Here is a 16,456-nt window from a genome sequence, read left to right on the forward strand (position 1 = left end):
ATGCATTTTCCATGCTTTTTCTTGAGGATACTTATTAAAACTTTGATAAGAGGAATCAAATTATAAGTATCCGTGTTTTGTATATATATACACCAAATAAAAGCTTTGTTATAATCGATCATAGCCCCTTCGGTGTGAACACTAATTCAGCAGTATTCAGCACAACTGTCAAGTGCAGTTGATGAAAGTTATTTCAACGAAAAGCATTCACGAGATCATTCGAATTTTAACAAACCCCAGTGAGTGCAGTGATACGCACGTTCCAGGAGATAAAATATGTTTCCCCGTGCAATCGTCCTTTTTCGTCACTCTTCCTACAGTTTAGGTAAGTTGCGTTTGGCACGGCGATGTGCAGAAAAGTCGATCTGTTTCGTAAGCGGATGACATTCGCCGAGCCGTTTACAAGCAAGCACGGTCCAGCCCAGCAATGGTTGTAGCGGTGTTTGTTTTGCTCAGTTAAATTATTGTTTAGTGAAATTATCTGCCTTTCGGTAAAATTGTCATGTGTGATAACGTAATAGTGAAAAGGGATCATCAAAATCAACACTCTAGCATAGGTCAATAAGGGCGTAAAAATCTGTCACCCTCGTGTGTTGCATATTGTTGAGCAATTGGATAGCGCTGCTCAATCTGCTTGCAAAAGGGCATCGGCAACGGCATCCTCTCCCTTCCCCCTCCTCGCTTCCACGGACTCTTCCACGATGGATGTTCTTGAGGCGGTTCTAGCTAAGCTGGAGGAGGGTGATTACAAATCGGCCGTTGATATCATAGCGGACCCGGCAAACGATGCGTCGATAAAGCTTCAATCGATGGAGCTAGTGTCGCTCATCGCCAGCCATTTAACCGATGAAACTGCGGAAAATAAACCCGACCTGTATGCTACGACGGAAACGATACTGAATCGGGTGGCACAAAAATGCAGCCCGCCGGAAGTGTTGTACGAATTGATGGAAAAAATGCGCATCACCACGAGCGATGAAGTGTTCACCAGCGTACTGAAGGCGATACAGGTGTCCGTGCTACGACTGCCGGCCAAGCGTGCCCGCTGTCTGGAATGGGTTTTCCAAACCATCATTGACTATCTGGACAAAATAGCTCTGCCCGACGTGCTCAACAAAGATATGGACGAACGCGAGGAAGATCTGCTGGAATGTGAAGAATCGATCCGAAGATTGCTGCAGCTATACATCACGCTGCTGCTCTTTCTCGAACCGATCGTTAAACATCTGGGCAAGTCGACTGCTGTAAGCAGTACGTTCTTCGACTCAAGTCTAACGCAGAAGAATGCGTTGATCGTGTTTTTGCTCCGGCTGATGGGAAAACTGTTCCCCTTTCTCCATCTTCAAAGAACCGAGCAACCGCGTAAAACTTTGCGCCGTCCTGCCAAATTGCCAGGTAACTTTCATACCTCGTAAAGCCATTCCGGAACCTCATGCATGTCCCTTATTTCAGCCGGTAAAAGCTACTCGATCCAGGTGGCGGAGGATATGGTCAGATCGTTTACGACGCTCGTTAAAGATCCACTGTTTCTACTGCCGTATGGCCAAAAGCGCAGCACCATCCAGTGCAAGCCGAAGGAAACCGATTCCGACGAAAAATCAAACAACGACTGCTTTCTGTACCACGAAACGTACACGACGGAGGGATTTGCCGTGCTGTACTATCTGCTGCTGAGCGAAGACTTACTACCGGCAACGGTTCCCCAGATTTACGAGCGTCGGTACATTTTCGAAATGGGATTGCGCTACGTTGTGATTTTGCTGAGCGGCGAACGTACGGTGGTGTACTTCAAGGGTATCCGATTGGCTCAAGCATTGGTTCGGTTGGTAAAGGGCCTTCAGCTTTCTGCACGCGACCTGGAGGCACAAATTCACACTACGTTCTGCGAACGGTTTGTGCGCGCTTTGGAAAGGTCGGCAAGCGTGCGCAGCCGAGAGGTTGGCATAACCGTGCTAACCGATTACATTCACACGTTTGACGACGAAGGACGGTACATGATTGTGTCCCATCTGCTTAAAACGTTCGAGGATGATTCGGTACGAGCTTATGCGATCAACGTGTACAAGGATTTGATAAGTAACGATATGCGGAACAAGCTGGAGCAAGAACCGCTCGTCCGATGGTACAGTGGGGACACGTTGAAAGACATGCTTACTGGGCACATATGTGTGCTGAAGCAGGGCGTTAAGACGGATCTTCTAGACAACAGCTATAGCATTACAAGCGCGCTTGTCCGCATTGTGGGTTCTGTTGAAAACGGATCGATCCAACCGTAGCCACATTTGGAACTATTTCGACACACTGGAGACACAGTTTCTGGTGGCGCTCCGGACGGGTATAGATTTGAGCCGTGCACACTACCGGAACGAAATGAAAGCTACCAGTGAGGACAACTAATCAACCAAATGCGGGCTTAGAACAGGCGACAGAAATTACGATTAGCACGCTGAACGGAGAGGCTCCTCCGGTCTTGTCGAAGGAGAAAAAAGTGGAGCTGTGTCAGGGCATGCTGTTGCGGTTAGATATGTTGGATTTCCAGTTGGCTAGAGTCAATGGAGCGATCGAACAGATGAGGCGTAGCAATTGTAAGGATAAATCCGAACAGGCAATGGAAACCGAATAAAGCAACACAAACTCAGAAATTGTCATACAGTCAATTCATCTTTAGAGCAGCTGATTGGTGATTTTAGTGTAAAAAAGTATACGCTTTAATGTTTACGAAAACTGTTTTCTATTCCAGGTAGAAACGCGCTATCAAATTCAAGGGCGATCGTGCAGACAGACTCCGCCAAGCATGTAACGACGATTCCTGCCAGGTACTTTGGCATTACTGGCACGGTCCAGCGAGCCAACGAAAGCTTCGACGATTTCCGTGCCCGTGAAGAGAGGAAAGAGCAGGAATATGCAAAGCAACAGCAGCAACAGCAGGCAACTGGTGCCGGCAGCAGTTCCAGCAGCACCTCACATACCGACTCATTTTCATCCACAATGGACGACCCCCAATCGGTGGATCCTGCCGTGGAGCGTACAAAGGAAATGATCCTGGATGCGGCGTTAGGGTTTCGTGCAATCACACGGCTGGTCGAAACAGGCCATTGCCAAGGGAGCGGAAGCAGTGAACTATCCCAGCGTAAGCCATGGGCTATTTCCACGGGGTGGAATTGAGCTTGTGCACCACTTCTACAAGCAGTGCAATCTAAAACTCATCGACCACCTCAAACAAGAGACGGCGGAGGTGGAAAAGGTCGCCAACCCATCGGACTTTGCCCGCAAAGCGATCGAGTTTCGGCTTCGGCTGCTCGAACCGTACCTGAAGTATTGGCCACAGGCACTCGGACTGATGGCGCTGCCACCGAACGCACCGCACTCGCTGGCCAACGTGCTGACGCTGGTGGACGACATTTGTTACTATGCCGGGGATCGCTCGGTTGATGTAAGTCGAACGGGCGTTGTGTGCAAAACGGTTCGTTTCTATCTTTTCTCTATCGTTTTATCGTTGCAGTTCAACTGGTACACACGACGCATTGGGCTAGCGTGCATCTACAAAACCACGGAACTGTACATGCTGCAAGACGCATCGGCGGGATTCGAAAAAACGTGGAAATTTCTCGAGCGCCGTATGGAAGAGGCTAGCTTAGTGCACGAGTTTCTGGTCAAATCGGAAGATGCCACGCATCATCTGCAAAATGCCGTCGGTTCGGCTTTCACAACGGTAAGGTGCTGGGTGTTTTCAGCGCAACGCTTGACGCAAGGAGGATTATGCTAATCGAAACCTCGATCTGTTGTATCATTTTAGGCGCGCAACATTCTTGGCCTAAACTTTGACCGACGATGATATGATTAATGTGTGTGTGAGAGAGAGTCGGAAAAAGGATTAGGTTCCTCGCAGATAGTCCAAGCCATTTCAGCGACATTACTACATTCATTATACCAAAAAATTTTGGCTCAGGAATGACACAAATAAACGAATGAACTATTATGCTACTGAATTCGCCATCACTTTCATACATTAGAACTTGCTTTTTGTTTATTGTGTAGTCGATCCATTCGGACTGCTTATCTTTGGTGATACAATCGTGACGAGGACAATTATCTATGTACACAGTGTGTGGTTCCGTGTGCCGTCAGGAGCAGCGAAACGGGCCAAGCATTTCTCCCATCTTTTCAGCGCTGGGAATTTATCTACTCGCTAATACGAATGGAGTGAATAGCATTGGGTGTAGCACTAATGGATGATGGAACGAATAGTTTGCAAACCGACGTCGTGCGTTCGAATTTGTTTTTGCTCCCGATGCCACACCGCTCTCCATTTGTAACAGAATTGAGATTTCACTGGTAGAGAAAGACGCATGACTGTTGCCGGATGCTTCGGTCCAATATCAAATGCCTAACTAGAGATCGTAGTAGTGCGCCTCTACGTATTCCTTCAGCTTTTCCGGTAGGGGCAGCTGGGCGATGGATTTGGCATCAATTTTTTGCCGTATAATAAACCGGCATAAATGCTGCAGGGAGGAAACTTCATAGAACCGATTGATTGGCCTGATAAGCCGGACTGGAAACGGTGGCATTAGCGTGGTGTCCTGCTTTACGTAGCCTATCACCCCGTACTCGGACTTTTTCATCGTGTCCTGTATTAGTTCGACCATCGTTTGGTACGTCGTAGGTGTCGTTAAGCCAGAAAATGACCTGCGGGAAGGGGTTGGTATCCAATTAGCACAGGAGTTCTTCTAGCTCGATGATAAGCGAAACTTACCAATAGTTGTTTTCAAAATCAATTCGACAGTGCAACGTAATGCCGGAGCTTCGAAAGCTGACCGTGAACTGGTGCTTTTCGGTCTGTGAATCTCGCACCAGAAACGTCCCGTTGACCTGCTGGGCCAGCCGCTTTTGTGCCGCCAACCGGGTGAGTTTGCCCCAGTACCAGCCGTACTGTAGCAGATCGAAGCGCATATGTGCCATCATGTTGTCCATCTCGGCGGCCGTCATCCTCTCGGCGGGCGCGCTAACGGATGATGCATTCACCGACGGTGCTGGCGGTTGTGGTGGCGGTAGTCTTCGATCGTCCACCGTATTTGGTTCAGTATCTCTACTGCTCATTATCACAGGCAGGTTAGCATTGTTGGGTGACGAAAAGCGTATCGGGTTCTGGGTGTGCCGTTCGATTACAATGCGTGCAAAATCACTCCCATTCATCGGTCCCGTATCGCTCGGCAGTCGGTCCTGCGTCGCGCCATTGCAGCGGCTTGCCGAATCGCTGCAGGCCGTGTTTACGCTGGCGGTCGTGTTGGCGTTCGATGGCGCCCCCAGTAGTGTGCCGGCTACGGTCGGCTCGAATGCTTTCACCTTGACCGAGGTAAATTTCTTCTGGAACCGTTTACGCAGCGTGTAAAATACGCTGCCCCCTTCGTGTTGATTGTTTTCATCGCTGGTAAACAATTCATCCTTGACAGCTCCCGCACCACTCGCGTTCTGCTGCTTGCTGTGGTGGGATGTGGCCGCCACCACCACGGTTGTGGCAGAGGATGACCGCTTCCGGCGGAGCGACAAGAACCAACTGAACCGACAGCTTCCGTCCGCCGATGATGTGCGGGGAGCAGTGGCCGCTTTCGACATTCGGTCGGAGCTGGGCCGTCCGTGGGTGCTTTGTCCACAGGCTCCCGCTGCTGCTGCTGCTACGCTGACGCTGTCTGGCTGCTGCTCCATTGTCATCGATGGTAAATCACGATGGTTTGGCGTTCACTCTAGCACTCGACAGCACACGAAACGGGCGAGTAATATTCACATTAGATACGGATTAGTCGTTTGAGCACCACGGTTAAAAATTGCTATGTTTTCTTCACTCGGTCGCGTATTTATCTAGCACTGAACTGTGGCCAACGTCGTCGTCGAAGCCATTCTTGTTGATGGAGGAGAACGTACAGAAAAATATCGGAATGTTAATGAGAGAGGGAAAGCATGATGACAGGAGCGAGAGCAGTAGAGAGAAATATGAAGTGCAGGGTTCTTCATCCACGCTCTCAAACGGCCCAAAGAGCGAAATTGCGCTTCAGTTGCAACGGTCAGAAAACAAAATAATGTAACCGTCTTGTATTGGTGTGTTTGAGGCTCTGCTTAAGCAATTTACACGTGTTTAGCGTCGAACACGATCAAATTAAAAAACTCGTTTTATTTAAAGCGCAAAAATGAATTCTTATTTTGAATAATTTGATATTTACATCAGAATTTCCCTAAGACATATTTGGGGACATATTTGCATGTTGCAACAAAACGGCCAGGGTTGATAAATTTAAAAAGATTGATCATTATTAGTTTTGTGCTTTATGAATCTTATGAGATCGTTTGTGATGATCCTCAGCCTACGCGACACTCCATCTAAAGATTCATGTTCGAATCTTGTCAGAAGAGTAATTCATATGAATATTTGGTGAAGAGTCAAATCATGAGTCGACATGAGACGCAAAGTTTCATTAATGCTCAAAGATTCAAAAATCCTCGTTCATTAGTGCCTCTTAGTCTTGGTTTCATTAGTCTTTGAGGATTCATGCATTTTTGGAACATCATGAATCAGAATCAAAGTTGCCTTTTTTATGAGTTGAGAGCTGTTACCAAAAGATATTAGAAATTTGCTACAAGGCACAGTTTAATTGCTATCTCTCATAACAAATACAAGCAAGTAGAATATTGCCCATGCACTTTGTTGAATGCATAATTTCATAGAAAAAATAATGTTAAAATGCATCAAGAGCAACATTTCAAATAGCACGATAGTTTTTTTTCTTCTTTAACCTCTTCTTGAATTGAATTAACTGCATGCATGCAAAGATCAGCGCAACTAGCGTTTCGTTCACCGAACCCACTCGGAAACTAAAGATTAGTACATCTTCTTGTTTGCACTACAGCTTCGAAAGGTCTCGGTCTGCCATTTCTGGCTTTTATGTGACTGGATTTTAGTCGGAGATGGATGATACGTCCTGAGGTACGGAAGGGCGTGCTGAGTGGGATCTTATCCTCAGTCCTGACGCGCGAAAATCGGCACCACTATCCTCGGCACCTCGGCCACCGGAAGAGATTAGTACATGTTTTAATCTTATGTTTTTGGCTCCGGTGTTGACAGCACCGGTATTTGTCCATGTTCGCAGCACTCAATCAGGATAGGGTGTCGAATCCCGTCCAAATGATCTCAAACCAGCAATGATAGGCCAAGATCTCAACTGTTGAGGTAGTTTACTAAACCAAATTAAATGTGGCTCGATGGCTGTGGACAGTAAATGGACTGTAACTATTCAGCTGCATGTAATTTAATACAAGGAAACAAAAAATCGATGATTAGGATCTAGCGTGTAAGAAAATGTGTATGATTAATCCGGGCTCACAGTCCGACAGTTACTCGAGACGTTCAAATTCAAAGTACGATATCGTGGGACAACATTGTTTTGCCATACCGAACCCAACTGCCTCATGATAATTACGCTGAAAGTTCTTGGACAAATTATCATCAAGTACCTGCGTGCGTGGGCAAGGGTTTACACTGAGTCACAACACAGCACATACCGATTGGGGAGGTTCGATATTTCGTTACATGCTGGAATGGAAATCGGAAAACAAGTGCAGACATACATCTCCCTTCATGCCATCGTATCCGATCGCTGGAGAGTCGCTGTCCTCAGGCGCTATCTCAACCTACCCACGGGCACGAATGGTACTTGTGCTGGTGTTTGTGAATGAAGAAGGGCTCATCAATCGATGATCGCTTAATGCCATGCTGAGCTATTTCTTTTTTCCTTCGTGTGCAGTTATCAGTCCAACTGACCAATACAGACGCATGTTTCCCAGCAAGAGATAAGGCACCGGGGTGCGTTAACGCCGCGGCCGCGCTAGAGGAAGAAAGCATCAAAAGTGCTCAAAGAATAGATTAAGGACTTCAGTCTAGTGCTGCGAGTCAACAAGTGCTGCGCGGTCTGTGATAGTTAGTTCTTCTCGGGGTGCCCCCTTGCGCGTTGATTAAGGGCACAATAAGAAGGAAGTGCTCTAAACATTGCCAGTCGCCACCAGCTGTAGTACGGTTACGGGCCGAGGAACAATCGCAGTGAAATCATAGCCAGTCGTATGGTACCGAAGACAATCGCGTTCCGACACACAGCCTTTGTACGCCAATATGCCCGAGATGGTTGCTTTCAATAGCCCAGAGACGGTCATCCCGACCACCTCCGAACCGGAGCGACCGCGGAAACCGCTCAAGAGGCGTACCAGTGCCCTAAATACCATGTTTTACTTCCTCGGCCTAGAGCAACGATCCGGTGAAGGTGTTAAAGAAAACCAGTGGATCCGAATACTTAGTGAGTTGAGTTCCCTTTTTTTTTTGTTGGTAGGCTAAAATCGCACCATACCATCGCATCAGTGGTAGAACGTATGATTTTGAACGGCACCCATCATCGTACGACAAGCCGTGTTCCGATTACGTACGCACCGATTTGTTCTTGTGTGACCATGTGCTTGACAGCTGATGGCAGGTGAAATGTGATGGCTTCTCAAGTGCTAGATTTAAATAATGAACTGCGCTGACCTCTGGCGCCTTATCTGTTCGATTTATCACGTTCGGGCCCCGAAAAAAAGGACCGTCAACGAAAGTGAAACGTAAATGCGCGCGTGTGTTGGCCCATATCGCGATCGTACTCGTTCTGTTACTACTGCCCATGCTCCAATGTGGCCTCTCGCACATGAACCGCTGTCAGAGTGGACCGTGCGCGGCTGTGATTTGAAGTGTGTTTGTGTGTATATTGCTGCTTTGCCTTTTTTAAACCCGACACAATTTTTGCTTCCGCATTAGATTCACTAACCGCGCACTAATCACCAACCCATCCCAGGCCGTCTGGACTGTCGAGCTTTCGGCGTTAGAAAACAGAGCCCTATACTGGCGCCTCTCGCACATCTTGCGTGCCCCTGACGCTGCTGTTGAGCGTCACAGCGCGGTATCAACAACGTGCGGACGACGATCGGTGATATGGACGATCCGTATATTCGGCACTGATACATTGCGTACGGACGCAATATCAATTTTTGTGAAAGAAAACATGACATCCCGGGTCAAGGATTGCGATCTATGCGAGTCGCTCGCGGTCTCGTCGCAGACAGCAGCATCAGTTGTGGGCTAGGTGTAATGATGCTGGTAATGGAAGCTTCTTGACTCGCTCGTTGTTAGTCCCACGGTTAGCGCTAGCTACCATCTAATCTAGCAGGAAGTACGTAGCTTTAGATTACACCCTTGACTCAGCCAGTCTGCAAACGACCTGTTTCGCAGGGGCTATTCAATTACACACCGAAATCCTTTGTACTGGCGAGCGAGCGAAATAATTCACAGTCGATCGCTTACCTATCGATACGACGTCGTGACGCCATTTTGCACATGCACTGTAATCGTCACTGCTGATTGTTGCTCACAATCGCAGCGGCCTCAAACCAGTCGGCCCCGGCTAGTGGTAGTGCATTTACTGTATTACAACAAGATTTACCAGGCAAGCAAACGGGAGACCATTATCGCAAAGCGTTGATCTTGCCGGCTGGACCTCAAGCCATGTCAAGGAAATTGAAAACATACCCTTTTGTTCATGCCACGCTCCTCCATCGGAAGAAATGTTTTACGACAATGTACATGACACACATATTTTCGAGGAAAAAAGTGATCGATCGATCGATACACCACGGAAATAGGCAAAAGCCCACCAGCTCACAATCCCACTCAGGTTAGTTGTGAATTGATGCTTGGTTTGTAAAATGGTAGAAAGACGAAAATTTCTAACTGTTCCTGTGATTATCACTTGCTGGCGTGCTACTGTGCGCTTGTATCAAGGCCGCGAAAGGTCACCATTCACGCATCTGAACACGCTGTTGATAATAGCTTGGTTCCTTTCATCTAGCGCCATACGCGATTAACAATTGTGTTTAGCGCAAGAAATGTGCAAGTACAAGCCTTTTTCGTTTCGTAATTGATTTCGGTTTGAGTGGCTGCAGGTTAGATAATTGTAACCTGTTCGCTTACAAGTTTCTCTCTTAGGTTTGTTATTTTGAAGATAGCGTCCCTTTTTAATTATTTCAAACATTTTTCACCTACAATGTGTCAGGAAGGATTGATTTAATGTTGTGAGGTGTAAGTGTTTCAATCATCTTGTAATCTGTTTTGAAGATCACCCATAACATCTCGTTCTGACACCATTTATATTCCATCTGGAATAATATTTTACCCAATACACCTTTACAGGAAGATAGCATATAGCGGATTTTTTTTTCTATTACGGTGCTAAGATGTGAGGATTGGCAGGATTTTGCACCATAAAAAATAGCTTATTTTCCTACAAGGAACAGTTGTGCTTCCTGAAGTAGTGATCCAACATACAGAGCTGCACTAAGCTCTCAAGCTTCTAACAGTTATCGCCTCGGTCGCCGAACTTATGAAGCTTGAGAGGGAAAACGGAGCTTCATAGTGTTGGCAAAGCGTCAAAGTGTAATAGCGCGTATATAAGCTGTTTCAGAATAACAGGCTTACTATACAACTTACTATAATGGGCTTACTATACAAAAATTGTCACTATTCATTAATTATATTTGAGTACTGGATACATTCCATTGGTGGTAAACAAATCTAAACCATCCTTAGCATTGCCTTATTGTTGTGCCGATAGGAAGAAGTGCCACTCCATTATCTCCCCCTTTCCGAGCAAGAAAGATTAACTGAAAAGAAAACTTCGCCTTTCGTTAACCATCAATGTTGGGGTAGGATTTATTCTCCATTGCTAATTGCAAATAAAGGCTTTGCGACAAGAAGTACAAGCATTTTATTGTTATCACATTAAATTATTAAATTATTATTATTTTAACAGCTTTTTATTTGCTTTATTAAGCATTAAGCAAAATGAATATTCCCCTCAGTATTTTAAAAGATGTGCAACAAAACGATATAACACAACATTAATCAAGGCAAACCACAAACTACTATTGGGATAACGCTTGGCATAGAAAGAATTAAAAAGGTTTAGACATTCTTCAGACAATCCATGGATGAGGACACTGGCATATGAATTCAAGTCATTAGCATAGAGGAGACTTCCGTATCGAGTAAGAACATTTATATAGTCGTTGACTAGGAAAAAAGGTACAAAAGAAGCGCACTTAGTACGCTCCCTTGAGGCACCCCGGAAATGCCTTCGAAACAGAGTCTGAGCGAAAGTCCCACACGCTGACTCTGTTAACTCCTACCGTTTAGATACGAGTTGAGCCATGAAAGCAGTGGATCGGCTAAGCCAAGTTTCCGGGATCAGGAAAGTCCATAGGAATACGGTCGAAGACTGCCTTGAGATCAATATAGATATGGCATCTACCTGATGACCGGAAGCTATCAGGACGATCGCGTGATAGACGATCGACTGAAAAGCTTTGGAAGGAGCACACAGTATCATGAAGAGTTGTTTCAGAAAAAATATTCAGAACATGTCTTAGAATGTTGACAATACGGCATCAGTCCGTAATAATAAATAAATAAAATAAAATAAATGTCTTAGAATGAATAAGTAATATCCAAATAATTGAAATATTTTAAGCATATATGAATATAAATTAAATGGAATGTTATCACAGTACAGCTCTAAAACACCAGAATAACTACCACACATGATCGGTGTCATCGAGCATTCGACATAAAAAATCACAGCTTCCGTGGTACAAGATCACTACACATCATGTTTAAATCTTCGTTCTTCCTTCTTCTTCCAGCATTTGTCGTTTTGTTTATAGTATTTGTAGCAAGCGCCATCGGATTCTTCATCATGTGGTGCACCAACATGTACAACAACTCCCTACTGCAGGTAAGAGCCGAACGAACAATCACCCGCAGCGTACAGTTACTAATCGAATCACTTCGCCACATTTGCTCCAATTAGCAATTAATACTTACTGAAAACTCGACCGCATCAGAATGGTGGGCCAAGCCACCGGTTTACCCGCTACTTAAAGTGCACGTGTTCAACTACACCAACACAAAGGAATTTCTCGAAGGCAAAGCATCGAAGCTTAAGGTGGAAGATTTAGGCCCGTACGTCTACAAAGAAACGGCAGAGAAAACGAACGTGATACATAATGGCGATGGAACCATCTCGTACCGGGTAAGTGGAAGCTTGTGTGCGTTAAACGAACCATTGCAAGCAATATGACGATTCTTTCGTTCCTCGACTTGCTAGGAGTATCGCTACATACAGTACCTGCCGGAAGAATCGAAAGGAAAACCATTCGATCAGGTTGTCGTACCGAACGTCGTGTTCCTTACCGGCGTTTCTAAAAAACGGCTGGAAGGAACGTGGAACCAGCTCACCTTTAATGTGGCCGCCAGCTCGTCTGGTTCGTCGGCATTCATCAAGAAACCGGTCGAGTCTCTGCTCTGGGGGTACGAAGATGAGCTGCTAAAGCTTGCCAAATCGTTGATCGCATCGGACATCGTAACTTCCTCGTTCGGGATGCTCATGACAGTAAGTACGAATAACACGGCTGCTGGTGATCAGAATTACCCCAATTTCTTTCTTCCGCAGCGTAATGGAACCAGTGCGGAGAATTTTACCATATTCTCCGGTGAATCCAGTCTGCAGGATTTGGCCGTCATCAAGCATCTGGACGGAAAGCCAAGGCTAGATTTGTGGCACACGGATGAGTGTGACCGCGTAGGAGGAACCGATGGGTCCCAGTTCCCACCTCACCTGATGGACCGTAAACAGCCACTGCAGGTGTTTATCAAATCCCTGTGCCGGAAGTTCCCGCTCGTGTACGATAGTGAGGTGACCGCACTCGATGGCATCCCCGCTTGGCGCTACAAAATCCCCAACAATGTGTTCTCGCATCCCGATGAGCACACGCCAAACCACTGCTTCTGCCACCTCGAGTCCGGCTCATGTCCTCCCAGCGGGCTGTTCAACATAACAGGTTGCTCGATGGGTGCGCCTATTTTTGCCTCATTTCCGCATTTCTACACCGGCGATCCCAAGCTCATTCAGTCGATCGAGGGCGTGGAACCGGTGCAGGAAAAGCACGAAACGTACGCCGACATTCACCCGCGGTTGGCTTTCCCGATCGATGGAGCGTCACGGTTTCAGATCAACATCCAAGTCCAGAAGGCGCCCATGATTACGGGTAAGCGAGCGGGTTTGGGACGAAAATGTCGAGAGACAATAAGTTAATTGCTCCTGATTTTTGGCAGGTATTGAAAAGTTTGAAGAAGGCCAGTATTTGCCGGTAATCTGGCTCGAAGTCGTGCCGGGCGTGATCTCGGACGAACTGCGCGCCATGATCTATCACAGCACGTACAGTGCCAACGCTATCCAGATGTCGCTCCGGGTCGGTACGCTGGCGTTCTTCGTACTGTCCTTGGTTCTGCTCATCGCCAAATGCTACTGCGGCGCACGAAGTTCCGGTAAAAAGTAATGCAATGCTCCGGGGTGCCGACGTCTTGCAGTGAAAAGCAGTAAAAAGTGAATTTCATACCGAAGTTCTGCTTCAACTATCAACATGAATACTCATCAATGCGCTGATCGTTACGAGAAAGATCCGGTTGGCAAATGCCTGCTCGCCCCATACACCCGTTTCAGATACGTAGCGTAGGCTAGGCTCGTAACAGTACGTTCAGTGTTCGAATATCGATAGCAGGTTGTTTGATACGCAGCTACTAAACCAAGCGCCCTCGTTAGACGTTTGTTTTTATTATCTTAAGATGAGGCTCGGTTCTCATGGAACCCGGCCAGTGCCCATTCCCTCCGCGTTAGTGCGCAACTAGGCGGAGAGTAAGTTAGAATACGTTTTACGTAGAGTCTTCTTGTTGTGTGTGAGTGTATTTTGTTGTTGTAATCTTGTAAATTAGCCCTACTCCCTTCCTACGTCTTACGCCCGTCTAGCCGTGCGTCCGTAGGCGCAGTACGATCGTTCGCCCGCTTCTCTTCCGCCACTGATTCCTGCCGACTGATCGCCGATATGCATGCACGGGCAAAAATCGCTTTAGAACGTGCTGTGATGCGCCGCGTTGCATCCCACATGGGCAAACACCGCAAAGTACCGCGCTGGAAGTCGATTGTAAGCTATTAGTGGGCCAGATTGTTTCAGCGCTGCGTACTTCCAAAGCCCCGTTTGGTTTGTTGCACGCTGAGAACCGTTCGGTGGCGGTCTGATAATAGATAATGATAATAGCGAAGCCAGTTTGCCGTGTAAGTGACGTACTTCAGCGAAGGCAATAAAACAAATTCGTTGCAGTTGTGTATAGATCTACGCTGATCGTATCTACGGATCGACCTGCATTGTTCGATCGGAAAGAAAAAAGGGGTGCCCGGTTTTCGCTTTTTTTGTTGTTGTCTGCTTATTGAGCTTGTAATGAACGCTTACGTGATACAATTTGCAAATTTTTGATCCGCAATGCATCCGTTAAAAAATTTAAAACTTTTAAAACATTTTGCATGAATCGGTCCTGTGTCCTGGCTATTCAAACTAACAAATTATCCATTTTTATTTACTTATTTTCGGAATGTCTTGTCCGCCACTTACTAGCGCCCCACCAGATGACGGAAGTATTATCGTATCGCAAAGATTCACAAATAGCGTGTATTGACGCATTAAATTCTAAGCCTGCATATATGTGCATGCATGTGCCATAGCTTCGACCGACAGCAAATGTGACGATCTTGTTACTTGGACGTAAATCATGAATGTTTACTGAATAGGAGGGGCACATCCACCCAAGCCTTTAGAGATTTAAACAAAAAAATAACTTTGGCCTTATTGCGGCGCTCTTCAAAGGTCGAACCAAATTAACAGTATACATTCGATGTTGACAAATGGCAAATTTCCGTCAAAAGCAATCTGGGGATAGTTATTGCAAAGCTTGTCATTTTTGTATCGTCTCTTTTGATACGTTTGATTTAACGGTCAGTATAACGAGACTATACAAATTATCCATGTTTTAAAATTGATCTTACTAGAATATAGTACAGGGATCACATTAAGCAAATGGGATCGTCAAACTCGTTTGTCATCTACGTCTAGAGTCCTATCAGCTCTGTCTAGGAAGTCATTTACGTGGTTTTTAATTGTTATTTATGAGCTAGGAAGTCACCAAAATCCCGTATGTAGGCCTCCCCATATGCAGGGTTGACTACTCTGCTACGGGTAAAATCAAGCTACAGAAAGCCAGAAATAGCATGCCGAGACCTGTCGGAGTTGTAGTGCCAAGGAAGAAGAAGATCAGTTGATTTGGAGCAGCAATCCCCTGGATAAGTAAGAGAAGGTCGAAATTATTAAATATATTATTAAAGATACTTTGAAAATTCACTATTTTAAGTCAAATAATAAAGTTTATGAATAACCAATCAAAGGCATGCTTAAATCGATCAAAATTCGATCGCTTCTTAGGCGATTCTCAAGGTTCCTTGCCGCGTGCATCTCTCGTAGCAATGCAGATTTTATCTCTTCCTTTTTTCATATTCTTCGCATTCCTTCGCATCTGCCGAGAATTTGGAATATTGATTCGTGCTATAAGTTTAATCCTTGAAGAACAGAGTTAAAATAGTGAAGCGCTTCCTGACGTCCGCTGCAACATTGTCTTACTTAACACCGAATAATATTGTAGGATACTTTTAATGCAATAGGATTTACCAGGATGGCAAAGATTTACTCTCTCGTGGTTTTTGTCTTTGTAAAGCATCCGTATAAACGGTGAAAACTGTCTTGAACTAGACGAAATTTCTTTTGAACAAAATTCAGTATTCATGCTTGAGACAAAACCGTCCATGTGACATTGAGCAACAGGAGCTTGTCCATTCATTGTCGGTTCAAGATGGAGTAGTATCAAACCGCTAAAGTTCAGAAAGAGTGAAATAAATCCACCTGGGAACTTTGCCCATAGCAACTGCTACAAACATGTAGACCAATATTAGTTAAATTTCCTGTTTTAACTAAAACAATCCGACCTACAAGCCATTGAGAGGTGATATTTCCATGCAACTGCTGTTGACAAAGAAACTTCCCCGTACGAAATATTCATAAATTTTGCATAACCTTTCTAATATAATCAGCATCCATCTTTCTTTTATTCACGCTAGCCACGTTTCTGTTCACTTCGAGCATCGGTGTGCGAGTGTGGCCAAGAGGACGCAAATGTAATGCGCTTGTGTGTATGTTTAAATTTTTCGTTATGAAGTTTCACCACGAAACAATTTGTAAAAAAACAAAACATTAACATTATTGTATAATTCATCAGCACATTTTGCTCACTGCTGCAGCTCACTCAATCCCACCCTCCTCCCGGCCCAAGCCACCTTGTCGTCATGAGTCGTCTCAAGTTCTGCAAAGGGCTTTTAACTTTCTTCCATGAAGGATGGTACGCCCGTTCGGAGCCGTCCGGTAATCGGTAGGTCGAGAGAAGCAGTGCGTCATGCGT

General features: G+C 45.7%; 4 protein-coding genes across 4 annotated transcripts; 3 read left to right on the forward strand and 1 right to left on the reverse strand.

Annotated features, from left to right (window-relative positions):
• Positions 1 to 167: 167 nt before the first annotated feature.
• LOC118512240 (ubiquinone biosynthesis protein COQ9, mitochondrial) lies at positions 168 to 3,989 on the forward strand. The gene is given in 5 exon segments (XM_036056380.1): positions 168 to 325; positions 2,741 to 3,057; positions 3,059 to 3,433; positions 3,503 to 3,712; positions 3,797 to 3,989. Coding segments are annotated over 5 exon segments (990 nt in total). The 5' UTR covers positions 168 to 276; the 3' UTR covers positions 3,836 to 3,989.
• On the forward strand, positions 345 to 2,657 carry LOC118512238. Its single transcript, XM_036056378.1, has 2 exons — positions 345 to 1,395; positions 1,453 to 2,657. Exons 1-2 carry the CDS (start codon positions 702 to 704, stop codon positions 2,274 to 2,276), a joined length of 1,518 nt encoding a protein of 505 aa, XP_035912271.1. The 5' UTR covers positions 345 to 701; the 3' UTR covers positions 2,277 to 2,657.
• On the reverse strand, positions 3,986 to 5,948 carry LOC118512239. Its single transcript, XM_036056379.1, has 2 exons — positions 4,754 to 5,948; positions 3,986 to 4,686 (listed from the first exon to the last, which is right to left on the reverse strand). The coding sequence occupies exons 1-2, from the start codon at positions 5,707 to 5,709 to the stop codon at positions 4,392 to 4,394; spliced, it is 1,251 nt and encodes a 416-aa protein (XP_035912272.1). The 5' UTR covers positions 5,710 to 5,948; the 3' UTR covers positions 3,986 to 4,391.
• A 1,970-nt stretch (positions 5,949 to 7,918) lies between these two features.
• Positions 7,919 to 14,303, forward strand: LOC118512241 (lysosome membrane protein 2-like). The gene is made up of 6 exons (XM_036056381.1): positions 7,919 to 8,336; positions 11,764 to 11,855; positions 11,931 to 12,152; positions 12,228 to 12,512; positions 12,573 to 13,167; positions 13,235 to 14,303. The coding sequence occupies exons 1-6, from the start codon at positions 8,156 to 8,158 to the stop codon at positions 13,456 to 13,458; spliced, it is 1,599 nt and encodes a 532-aa protein (XP_035912274.1). The 5' UTR covers positions 7,919 to 8,155; the 3' UTR covers positions 13,459 to 14,303.
• Positions 14,304 to 16,456: the final 2,153 nt, after the last annotated feature.

This window comes from Anopheles stephensi, chromosome 3 (assembly GCF_013141755.1).
Source record: "Anopheles stephensi strain Indian chromosome 3, UCI_ANSTEP_V1.0, whole genome shotgun sequence".
Lineage (NCBI taxonomy): Eukaryota > Metazoa > Arthropoda > Insecta > Diptera > Culicidae > Anopheles > Anopheles stephensi.